General features: G+C 33.5%; 1 protein-coding gene across 9 annotated transcripts in view; it reads right to left on the reverse strand.

The window, feature by feature from the left end:
• Positions 1–13187, reverse strand: part of Diaph2 (diaphanous related formin 2) — an 826282-nt gene that overhangs the window by 598741 nt on the left and 214354 nt on the right. For all 9 annotated transcript variants that reach the window (XR_013154694.1, XR_013154693.1, XR_013154690.1 and 6 more), the window contains 4 exons: positions 11710–11784; positions 11566–11635; positions 6895–7031; positions 4630–4738 (listed from right to left, as the gene is read on the reverse strand). Coding sequence is in view for 2 of the 9 variants with exons in the window: in XM_077107725.1 (XP_076963840.1) it covers positions 4630–4738; positions 6895–7031; positions 11566–11635; positions 11710–11784 (391 nt within the window). In the remaining 7 variants the exon portion in view is untranslated. The remainder of the gene's footprint in view (positions 1–4629; positions 4739–6894; positions 7032–11565; positions 11636–11709; positions 11785–13187) is intronic.

Genomic DNA, 13187 nt, shown 5'->3' on the forward strand with positions numbered 1-13187 from the left:
TTACCAGATCAAATTACAACATGGAAAACATGTCTATTATTTTTGACATGTTAGAAAATCATTTTAAAATGTATTAAATCAGACTAACACACTTCTCTACATAGCTCCTAAAATGCTGAAAGGACATGGCACCTTTTCATACTAATTGCAGTCTACGAAGACAGGGACTGTTTTGATATCATGTCATTGGATGTTAACTATACTACTTTTTCTTTCCATAAACAATTATTAATGCTCAGTATACCCTAGCTTCTCCTGTCTGGCTATGTAAATATAAGTTTCATCTAAATGTTGAAAATACCTTGTTTTGTCTTCTTTGGTGAAGTAACTGGGATACTACTCTAGCCTATATCATTACCTATCAGAAGCACTTCTTGCCTCTCATCCTATACAATACTACTTTTTATTAGAGAAGATAATTTCTGGAATGTTCTTACCCTTCATGTCCTAGTTGAATTATCATCACTGAAAACTTCCCAGTCTCCTGAGGATATACCTAATTTCACCTTCCTTTGGGCTCTCACTAAATTTTACAAAGAGTAATGGGATATTGGTGGTCAAGGGTAGATATTTCAGACAAAGTGTTCTGCATGATAAAATGAAGGTATTTGCAAAGCCTATATAGTGTTTGGGAAGTACTATATTTAGTTTCATTAAAACACAAGGTACTTTGGGAAGAATAATAGGCTAAAAGGCCATCATGTTAAGATGGGGCCATGCTGAAAAAGTTCATATGTCACAAGTAAGGTCTTCACTTTCATCAAGATAGCACTGGGTAATAAACATAGGTTTTTTCTAATATATGTTTATAGTAGAATCAGATTTATTTCTTGAGAATAACTAAGAACATCATAGAGCATTTTTCTGGAGTGGAAGGGTGTAAAAATATGGGATATTAATTAGGAAATTATTGAAACAATATTGGTGGGAGAAGATAAAGGCAGTAGTGAAGAGAAAATGAGATAGTCATAGTCTATACTATACAATAAGAAGACATAATGATTGCCTGGCTACAGGGGCAAAGAAGAACAATGTCTTCAGGAAAATTAAAGATTTGGGGAGAAAACAATGCCTGTAAATTCTAAAATGGAAAACACAAGGAGAAAACTAGAACTCCTTGGGATGAATCAGGTTAAGAGGAAGAAATAATAAGCTAAGTTTCAATGGAAAAGGAGGTACAGTGTAGTAGTTATAGCATTTGTTCTGGAGCCAGACACCTTGATATCTGATCTAGGCTTTATCTCCTATTATGCCATGTTGTGACCTTAGAAATATCACTTAATTTCTATGGGCCTCAGCTTCCTTATCCATAAAATGGGGCTACTGCAACTATCTCCTCTTAGAATTCCTGTGAGGTTTAAACATGATAACATGTATTTAAAACAATGTCTGACACTTGGCAATTTTCAATTATGAATGCTATTTTTTTAAATATTTAATTTTTAGTTGTAGTTGTCAATGCCTTTTTTTTAAATTTATTTTTATGTGCTGCTGAGGACTGAACCCAGGACCTCGCACACACTAGGGAAGTGTTCTACCACTGTGCCACAATCCCAGCCCCATGAATGCTATTTTTAATTTCTTATTTTTGCAACATTTGTAAGATAACTAGTTCAGTATTTGGATATACAGCTGTGCATGGAGAGAAAGGTATGATCTGCATTTATAAATCTGTGGAGATTTCCTAGGATATAAGTTGCATGTTAAAACTAGAGAAGTAACTGAGAATATGTATGGAGAAAATAAATATGTATATGTCTATGAGCATATATACATGTATTTGTATAAGTACATATGTATATATGAATAGGTGGATGTAAAATGATAATAGAGAGGATCAATGACAGAAAATATGAATGTCAAAAGAGGGGAAACATTTAAAAATTGAGAAATGCCAAGCACGGTGGAATACCACTGAGACAGGAGGGTCAGGAGTTCAAAGCCAACCTCAGCAAAAGTGAGGTGCTAAACAACTCAGTGAGACCCTGTCTCTAAATAAAATACAAAATATAGCTGGAGATATTGCTCAGTGGTTGAGTGCCCCTGAGTTCAATCCCCAGTATCAAAAAAGAAAAAAATAGAGAAAGAACCATTACAGATAGTCATAAAGCAGAGAGAAAACTGTGCCTGGAAGGCAAAGGAAGAAAAACTTTCAAAGAAGAGGATGATGAAGAGTACCTAGATATCAGTGGCATTCTTCCACTGGAAAGAGGCCATTGGATTTTGAAATTAGAGGATGACAGTATGCCTTTTTGAGAACTGTGAGAAATCTGAGTTGTAAAAGGTAATTTAAAACAGAAAGCAAATAGAGATTATTCTTTTAGAGACATGGACTATAAAATGATAAAGCGAGATGAGAGGCTAGTTAAAAGCATAACTCAGATAAAAACCAGCATCATAGGATGTAAGACTGGAGAATAACACTAAGTTAAAGGGAAGACAGTAAAGATAGAAGGTGTCAAGATAGATGGTTTATCTTCTATTCCTTGAAAATCCTATCACAGGTGCAAAAGTTTACTTTACAGATGAACTAAGAAAAAAACTGAGAAGTCAATAATCTGTTTTAAAATAAAAGAGGGGTATATATAGTTATTATTTTAAAATATAATTAGTCCTGTATTTTAACAAAATTACTTCCTGAGACTATAATAACATTTTGAGATGTCTCAGGATACTACCAAAATAGAAAAGTAATTCTGTTAAAATACAGTACTAATTATATTTCTTAAACAACAAATTTAAACTTTTGTTTTTCATTTCTGCATTCTGAATATATTTTTAAACTTTTTAAGGATATTTTTAATTCACATTAAATACAACAAATAAACAAATCCGCTCAATTCTTGTGAGAGTACAAGGCTCTGTATATAACAAATTACTAATTTTTGTAGCTCATTAGAATAGGAAATTTCAAATTGTAGTTTGCATATGTTTGCATCTATAATCAGTATTCAACAATTTCTTGAATACTTAGCAAGATGTCTGTGATTTTTCCATATGTTATTTGTTAAACATTTTCTACTTTATCATTCCATTGTGTCCAGCTTCCTGAAGGATAGCAAATGTTAATCTCATCTCATTGTTTGGGGTAAACTAATCTATGGTAGTGGTGTCACATTAAAATACAGGCAATGCAATATATAAATGTTGGCATCACAAAGACCTAAGTTCAAATCACAATTCTACCACTTAACCATTATGTGGTTTTTCAATGGGCTTTAGCCTTCCAGCAAATCAATTCCCTTATCAGTAAACTGGAGGTAATAACACGTAATTCACAGAATTATGCTTAAAAATTCATTTAAGGTGGATTTTTAAAATATGTAATTGTATTTTGCCCAAGTATGACAAACTAAGTATAAAATGTAATGAAAACTTTGAATATAGCTAAAACTACTTCATTCCTCCTGAAGACACTTTACAAGAGAAGTACAAAGATTTATGGCAAGAAGAAATGTACTAGTAAAAAAAAAAACTGGGAAAATATTCCAACTTTTAAATATGTAATACCTTTGACATAATCACACTATAAAAATTTATCTAAAATGTTCATCATAATTGAACTAGAAGAACACATGATTAAGAAAATTACTTATATATTTGAAGAAGCATTAAGGTTTCTTAACATCACATATTCTCTTTAAACAAGCCAATTCATTTATCTGATACAATTTCAAACTCTAGAGAAAAAAGATATATTTCACAATATAACTTTGAAAAGGAGAAAATTGTTAGTTTCTCATAAGAAATTTTAATATTTAAATACTAGTAAAATATTTGATAAAATTAAATATAAAAACTTGTTGTCTTTGCTGAATGACAGTTCAACAGCATAAAAAAATTTCATTCAGCAATTTTCCACATTGCATTTAATGGCATACATTATCTAAAATAAAGAGTATTAGCATCAGAGACCAAAAAAAGCTGGCATCAATTTCCGTCTCTTACAAGCTGTGTCGCCTTAGACAAGTTATTTACTCTTCATTCTTATGAGCAAAATGGAGATAATATTAATACCTATAAAGCTGGGTTGTTGGGAGAATTAAATCAAATGCGCATATCATAAATATGCGCCATAAATATGAGTTCTTATTCCTCAAGAATAAAGTTAACATAGGTCATTTCCTGAACCACCTAGAAAAGAACAGCTAGTTTTATTATTTTCTGAAGAAAAGACTTTGGCTAAGGCTACACAGGATTATCAGATGAACTGTGACATAGGAATTGCAATTCAATCTCCTCTCTTTGGTTGTCTGAATGGCACAAAGAGAGATGGGCTTAATTGTTTTAAATTCCTCTCATATGCTCTTTAACACTTGATACAACAATGGCATTGGCTGAACTGCTTGCCCTTTGGCCCTGATGACTGATAAGGCTTCAATTTTCCTGATTTATTATTATTACTAAATTAGAATAACAATTATAATCATAGGGCCATATCTATAATAATTCGAAAGTATTTTTCCTGATATTAAACAAATCATTAATCTCACAAACAAAACATCTAACAGGAAGGATTTTATTTTTATACCCATTTCTATTAAGTGCCAGTTAAAATGGAGTTACTGTCATACAAAATGAGTACTCTAAATACAACCCAAGAAGCAATTTAAGACAAAACTAACTTACCTGTAATTGCAAAGCTTCATGATTTTCCAATCCTTCCACAATTGGTGAAAATCGCTCCCTGTTATTTCTCTCTGCAGCAGTAGTTATAGCCCCTAAAAGTTTATCTAGACTACAGAGGGGAAAAAAAAGAAACAGAAATGAAAAATACTTCTTACACATATATTATGAACATGGGTTATTACTTTCAGTCTTACCAGTTTTACTTTTGGAGCATAATGTTTATGTATGTCATTACATGTTTTAAAATTATTTAATTTTTTCATCAACAAATAAAACTGTGTATAGTTATAGTGTACAACATAATATTTTGAAATATGCATATATTGTAAAATGGTTCGATCAAGGTAATTAACATCTGCACTATTTCACAGACTTATCTTGTGTTTCTCTCTCTCTCTCTCTCTCTCTGTCTCTCTCTCTCTCTCTGTGTATGTGTGTGTGTGTGTGTGTCTGTGTGTAAAGAGAATAATTAAAATCTACTCATCTATTTTCAATTACAGATTATATTATCAGCTATAGACAACATAATATACAATAGATCTCTTTGATTTATTCTTTCCAACTGAAAGACCATTACGATATAATGATTGAGCTACTGTCCACATATTCCTACAAGTTGAATACTGATAACTTTAAATAATTTTAGAGCATGAAAATTCAAATTCAATTAGAAAAGTCTTGAGAAAAATAAAGTTTCTGGATGATACCTGCAAAAGAATTCTTGATAGAAAAACATTCAAATTTAAATTTTCAGGTTTTGAAATATCATGTGTTAATAAAGATCTTCATATCACTTAAGTATAATGTGATGTCTACAATTAATAGATTATTCTAGTGTAAACACACTGTGATTTAATAATAAAGTGCTGGACAGAGTGAATATTTTAAAAATAACTTTAATCAACATTCTTTGATAAAAGAATAAGAAAAAAGAAACCAAAAGTGAAATTCAAGGTAATTGAAGAAACATCCTTATCTAGCACAAGAAATTTGTTTACCTAGATAAAAATATTGATAACTATACCATATGATGTTGAAATCAAATGCACCTCTATGTAGTACTCTATTTTTATCAAATAATACCTGAGATTATAATTAATTCCTAACAATTATATCAGGCTAGGGTGACTTTTACATATTAAGTTATGGAAATCTACTTGACTAGAAAACAGTATCTCTTATTCATGTATAAGCTGATTTTTCTATAAAGCCAAGGGAAACTTTACTTTTGCATATGTTACTTCATTTGTTCTCACTGAGAAAATAGTTAACATTATAGGTAATATTTTAGGTTTAATGTTTGTCTTTTGAGTTCTGAAGACAACAGCTAGCACTAAACATCATCTCATTTTTTCTAACAATTATGAGAAAGTCAGCATATTGAAATTTCCTTAAATATTTGCATGGTCCACCTCTGAATCAAACTGAAATTATTACTCTCACACAAAGGCTTGAGAAAAATATTTCAGTTCATGTCCATAGTACATATTTCAATTTTCACACAATGGTTTCTTACAAACTGAAATTACTAATGAAATAAATGTGAAATTTTGATTTGGATTCAATATCATTTCCATAGGAATATATGATCCAAAACATACTCAGCAATACTTGCTAAATTTGGTGCATATATATAGACATACACATATATATACATAATATGCATATATATACATACATATACATACACATACACACACCTATAAAAAAACAAAGAAAAGTTAATTAATTTCACTTACCAATAAGTACTTCATCTTTTCAATTACCATAGGTATTCAAACTAAAAGGCTATCCAAAAAATTATACTAAAATAAAAGCATATATTCAATTCAACTACAGACATAAAATTGTGTGATGTGCAGCATTGTGTGTGTGTGTATGTGTGTGTGTGTGTGTGTGAGAGAGAGAGAGAGAGAGAGAGAGAGAGAGAGAGACAGAGACTGCCAAAATAACTAACTTTTAAATTTTGCCCACTTTTCTAATGATGGCTTCACCTTTGGCAAGACAACATTCTATTTATTCACTTTAAATTTGCCTTTAAAAAATTCCCCTGTAGGATTCTATTTAAATCTAGCTTCCATAATCTCCAAAAACTGTTACAATATAAATATACAAGACAAAAGTGTCAATCAAAAATTCCCTAAAGTCTAATACTTTTTTAATACAAGTTATCCAATGAAAGAGAACAAAAGTAAGACTTATTAAAAGTAAGACTTATCTCAAGAGTTGTTTTCTATGCAATAAATATAGTACAGCAATACTTACATATTCTCTTCTCCAACAATGCAAATAGCAGAAAGTATTTTTACTATTTCAGTCATCATGTTGGGTTGTTTGGGGTCAATTGCTCTTGCCAATAGTAAAAGACTTCTTTCATCCCCTAGAATCCTTTGTAATCCAAACTAAAGAGAGGAAAATATGAAATATAAAATTTTCATTCAAAATGAAATGTCTATGGAGCATCTTTCCTTAAATAAAAAGCAACTAAACCAAAATTACCCAAAAAATCTGTACCTCTGCAACGAGGTTCTCACTAATTATATAAACGTTCTTTAAATGCAGTGACATACTAAATATATAAAGATATAAGACATGTATCTGGAAAACCACCAATCCAAACATCAGAGCAATATTATCAAAATGGAAGCTAAGGAATAATGGTTTACTTTTTAATGATTTTATTTGTATATGCCTTGCACAGGAGAAGAGTTGCAGAAGGTAATCTAAACTCCAAGGGGCCAAAAAAAACTGACATTTAAGTAATTTCTGATTAAAGTTTCCTCCTCTGACTTAGACAATTTATTCCACGTGAAATTAATACAAAATAGTATATTTTCTATTTTGAATATGTATTTATCCCTATTGTTTCACATGCCTGTAATTTAGATGATCCAATTGTTCATGTTCTAAGTACCTACATGCAAGACATAAATGTGGTCTAACTAAAACTTACCCTTAGTTTAGAATAATCTAAGTCAAATTAGCAGGTTCTTCAAAAACTGCAAAACTCTTACAAAATAAGAACCTATGTGTTGATATAACAAAGTATATTCTGTGGGAAAAAGGCTCTATAGAAAATCTCACCAATATAATTTTCTCTAGTGACTATACTGATTATAATTAGTTGGTGTCCTAGAAAACTGTGACAGTTGACAACATGAATCAATGAGAATGCAGAACAAAGGGTACTATAGTTCAATTTACAGATGAGTGGACTGATTAGCTGAAGAGGTGAAGTTATTTTTCAGAGGCCACTCAACTTATTAGTAGCAAAACATGAACTCTGTATAGTTCAGCAGAACCCCTGATTTCTAGTATTATGTTGTCTTTCCATTATGTCATTATTTCCCTCAGTTGAAAAGAGTTTCATCATAAACCATGGAGAAGCAACATTTAGTAAGTTCTTTCTTGTTACCCATCAAAGTCTGCATAACATTGTAACCAAAGACTAAGAGCACAGCAGTTGAAAAATTCTGTACTAATATGGATAGGGATCTTTCTGTGAAAAACTTCCAGAAACAGCACTATAAGTGTATTTAAGAATCTCATGTCTACTAGCAAGCATCTACCACATGTGCCAATAATATTTTTCATTGATATATGTACATAAAATATATATGATGATTATATAACTTTATATGCCTAAGAAAGACTGCAGATTCCTTAAATACAAAATTTTATTTCATTGGTTATTAATAGTTTTATTTCACATATGGCAAGATTCCATATAATTACATATCTCTATTAGGCACTTTGAGATTATAGAATGCCATCTAAAGGCAATTATGTAATTAAGTGAATTAATCAATGGTATTTTACCTGTAGGTATATAAGTTACATCATTTCTAAGACACTAATAAAAAGCCTAAAATTCATATAGTTCCTAATTACACAACTGGTATTATACAAAAAATAAAGCCCTGCTGTCTTCCAGAGATGTCATTAATGTTTCAGTCAACTTTTGCATCACTGACACCAAAATATTTGACAAAAACAACTTAGAGAAGAAAACATTTATTTTGGCTCACAGTAGGCAGGTGACTCCATTACTCTGGGCCCAGGGTGAGGCAGCATATCATGGGGGAAGGACAGGACAAAGGGAAGTTTCTCCTCTCATGGTAGCACAGAAGCAGAGAGGTGAGCAAAGGGGCTACAGAGCAGATGCAACCTTCCCGTCCAATGACCCACCTCGTTCAGACACATTCCACCTGCCTACAGTTAAAATTCACTGAATCCATTCAAACTAGAATGGACTGATTGGACTACATCTCTGACAATCATTTCATCTCCGAATATCCCTGCAATAATACAAGAGATTTTGGAGGACACCTCACGTGCAAACCATAACATTCCGCCCCCAAAAGCTCATGTTCTTCTCACGATGCAAAACACATTTAATTTTTCCCCAAGACTCCCATAGTCTGAACAGTTCCCATACTTCCCAAAAGTGAAGTTCAAAGTCTCTTCTGAGATGGCCTGGTGGCGCAACACCTGTAATTCCAGTGGCTTGGGAGGCTAAGGCAAGAGGATCTCGAGTTCAAAGCCAGCCTCAGCTACTCAGCTAGGCCTTAAACAGCTCAGCAAGAACCTGTCTCTAAATAAAATATTTTAAAAGGGGGCTGGGGATGTGGTTCAGTGGTTAAGCGCCCCTGCCCCACTTCAATCCCCAGTACTAACAAACAAACAAACAAACAAACAAATCTCTTCTGAGACTCAAGGCAAACTCTTGGTCTCTTGGCTATGAGCTCCTATAAATATCAAAAGAAAGTTACATTTATCCAATATAGTGGCACAGCATAATCACTCCCATTCCAAAGGGAGGAATACAGGCACAGAAAAAAAAAAGGTGGGGCTAAAACAAGTCTAAAGTCAGCCAGGCAAACAAGTCCGCTAAATATGCTTACAGCAAGTCACACAGCCATAAGATGTACTCTCCGAAGGACTTGGGCAGCCCTACCCCTCCCCTCTTTGGTCTGGCTAGTTACAGTGCACTTGAGCTATCTTTTAACCTGGCTTGCTCATAGCCAGAAGCTTTTCTAGGCTGATAGTCCATGTTACTGGAATCTCCTAATTCCTAGGGTCTCCATTCCAGCTTTGGCTTCACTTTTACAGCTTCATGCATTGCCCCCTCATAGACAGATGGTGTTACACTTTCCCTTGCCTCCCAGGCCTTCCTTTTAAATCTCGTGTAAGCAACCTGTATTCCTGAAGAACCAACACCACATGGATGACACCAAGGTCTGCTGCATCCTGTATTCCTGAAGAACCAACACCACATGGATGACACCAAGGTCTGCTGCCAGCTCTTACAATACCTGGGCACCGTGTAATCGTGGCTTCTACAGACTCTGAGTTTCTGGATGGCTGAGAACAACTTCCTAGGTACCCCTGTGAAAGCAGTGAATCCCAGTGATCTCTTCTCAAAGGAACTTTCCCTTCTACACCCTAGAGTCCACAAGGGTTATGGTCATACAAATTCCTGATATGTCCTCAAGCCATCTTTTCTATTTTCTCTGTGATGTATTTAGGGTCTCTATAGGTACCCTAATATCTTCAACAAGCACAACTCTCTTGGCATTAATTGTACATGCATGTTTTTGGTCAAACTACAGGTTTTAAAAATACTTTACTTCTGCTATCTGCTCCTGTTTGTCACAGTAAACCTGGCTAAAAGCTGCCAGCAATATCTGTGCACTGATTGAATGCTGTGCTGCCTTGAATTTCCTTTGACAGATTAATTAGTTCATCACTTTTAAATTAAGCTTGACATAAAGTCTCAGGACACAAATAAATTGTACACAGGTCCTTTGCCAGAATGTAACATTAAAAGGCCTCTAGTCCAATTCCCAACAGTCTTCATTTTTCTCTGAAACCTCAAGATCATAGCTCTCACTCTTATCAGCATTCTGGTCTTCTGGGTTCCCATCAGAATCATCCATTAAGCTCTGTTTAAAATATCCTAAGGCTTTCCAGCATGCATTTCTAAACTTTTCCAAATTTATCCCACAAACCATTTCCAAAGGCTTTTGAACCACGTTGTCAGATCAGTCTCACAGCAATGATCTTACTTCTCAGTACCAATTTCTGTTTTAGTCACCTTTTGTGTCACTGTGATCAAAATGCCTGAAAAGATTAACTTAGAGGAAGAAACATTAATTTTGGCTCATGATATTAGAAGTCCAGTTCATAGATGGCTAATTCCATTGCTCTGGGCCCAAGATAAGGCAGCACACCATGGGGAAAGAGTGTGAGAGTGTGGCAGTAGTAAGCTGTTCTCCTTTAGGCAGTAAGGAAGTGGAGTGGGATGGGATGGGGGGCGGGGTGCAGGGAAGATGAACCTTTCCAGGGCATGATGCAGTAATGCACTTCTTCCAGCCACACCCCACCTACCTACACTTACTACCCAGTCAGTCCATTCAAACTAGGATGGACTAAATAAATTAGAGCTCTCACAATCCAATCATTTCACCTTTGAATGTTCCTGCGTTCACACAAAGGAATGGGGAGGGCATCGCATTTACAAACCATAATGCTCATAAATGACATTTACTGAACATAAAAGAGAATATTAACTTTATGATGTTAATAGAAACCAAGTCAAACCTGACCACTAAATTTTCTTTTTCAATGGAATAAAAACTGTATAGAAATAGTATTCCAACTTATGACCTTTAACTACTACCGTAGAAAAAAAAGAAAAAGAAAAGTATTTCTAATTTGAAAACAAGACTGATATGTTTACATGATTGTAATACCTACTAATAAATACTGTATAAAACAAAAGTATATTTTAAATAGTCTTTCAATGAAACTTATGATTTGCATCATAAAGTCATTTTGTAAATTAAATAAATACTATCTCCTCTGTTTCATACTTTCACATTGTCAGGCAAGTTTCCCCCTTTTGTAACAAAGGCAGAAGTAAATACTACTTACCTTATTATTCATAAATGCTTTGAGGCACTGAATGAGTTTATATTGATTCTTCTTGTCAATATTTTCTTGCCTAAGAAAAAAATAATAAGGTGTTGTACCTCAAATTTTCCCCTTTGATGAAAAATTTTTAATGTTTATTCTTACAGTTTTTTGTCCAGAATCTTTTCCAGAACATCCAATAAGAGCCCGAGACCTTCATGTCCAAAGTTGTTAACCCAACTATAAAAAGAACACACAAACAAAAAAGTATGATTAAATTCATGTATTTAAGACATTAAATATTCATAATGACATTTTGATTTTCATTTCTGATAATGTTATCTTACTATTGTTGTCTCTGCTGATACTGATTCAAACACTGACTGTATATGCGTAACTCAGAGATCTTTTCCTAAATCCAAGAACTTTCTTCACATTTTTGATTGCCCACTAAACAGCACTGCCTTGGTTGTTTCACTAGCATCATATAGTTAAGTCTGAATTTATGTGCTGAATTTATCTTCCCATTTCCAATCCTCTAAATCAACTCCTCTTCCATTCTTCAACATTCTGTTAAGAACATTATGACCCTTTGAATCCTTCATATTTGAAATATTCCATAATTGTTTGATCTACCACTCTACTTCGCCTTTGCATTTGTTCTGTTTGTGCATTCAACAAATATTTGCTGAGTGTCTATACCAAGCATGTTTTAGGTGACAGAGCTATGATAGACAACAAAACTAAGCCCTTTACACTAATGAAGACAACCATGTAGAAAGAGGGAGACAGGTGATAACAAATAACCAACTATAATAAATATCAGTGCATTGATGCAAGGAAGAAAAATAACAATTGGTAAATTAAATAAAATGGAGAACCAAGATGCTACTTTTCAGTGTGTGGTCAGCAAAAGGGCCTCAGTTAAGGTAACATTTGAGCAGAGCTCTGAAGGAAGTGAAGAATTTTTCAGTCCAAGGATTAAAGGCAAGCTGTTTCCTGAGGTGTTAAATAGTATGTTTGAAATGCTCCAAAAACTGTGAGGAGATCAGTGCATTGGAGAGGAATGACTAAGGAGATCAAATCCCATGTGTGGTACGAGGCTAGAAGACAGATTAAATAGAACTTGATCTAACTTTATGGCATCCAGGCATAAATTTTCTAGAATTATTCCTCAAATGCCCCCTCCTTCCTTGTTATTGTTGTCTATGCTAACAGTCCAGTTTAGCCCTATTAACCTTTCCTTTAATATACCTGGAGACTCCCAAATGAGGTCTCTGTAGCTTCATTTTTTCTTTTGTTCATTTTGTTAACTGCCAGATTAAATTGCATTTAATCATAGTCTTTTTTCCAACAATTTCCCCTGAACTACCTAATACATATAAATAATTTGGCCCAACATTCTAATCTAGCCTCAGTTTAACTTTCTAGCCTAAGACCTTATACTATATGTACCAATAAAATCAAACAAATTATTGTTCCTATAGTCCTACCTGCAATTCCCTGTTTTAGTTCATTTTTTTCTTTCTTCGAAAAGGTCACCCCGACACCATCTCAATAAACCTTCAAAGCTCAAAAGGACTGTTTTGAACTATTAATGTCTTCCCCCTATAAGTCCTCCAACAATATACAAATTCTTTTTG

Source organism: Callospermophilus lateralis, chromosome X (genome assembly GCF_048772815.1).
Source record: "Callospermophilus lateralis isolate mCalLat2 chromosome X, mCalLat2.hap1, whole genome shotgun sequence".
NCBI lineage: Eukaryota > Metazoa > Chordata > Mammalia > Rodentia > Sciuridae > Callospermophilus > Callospermophilus lateralis.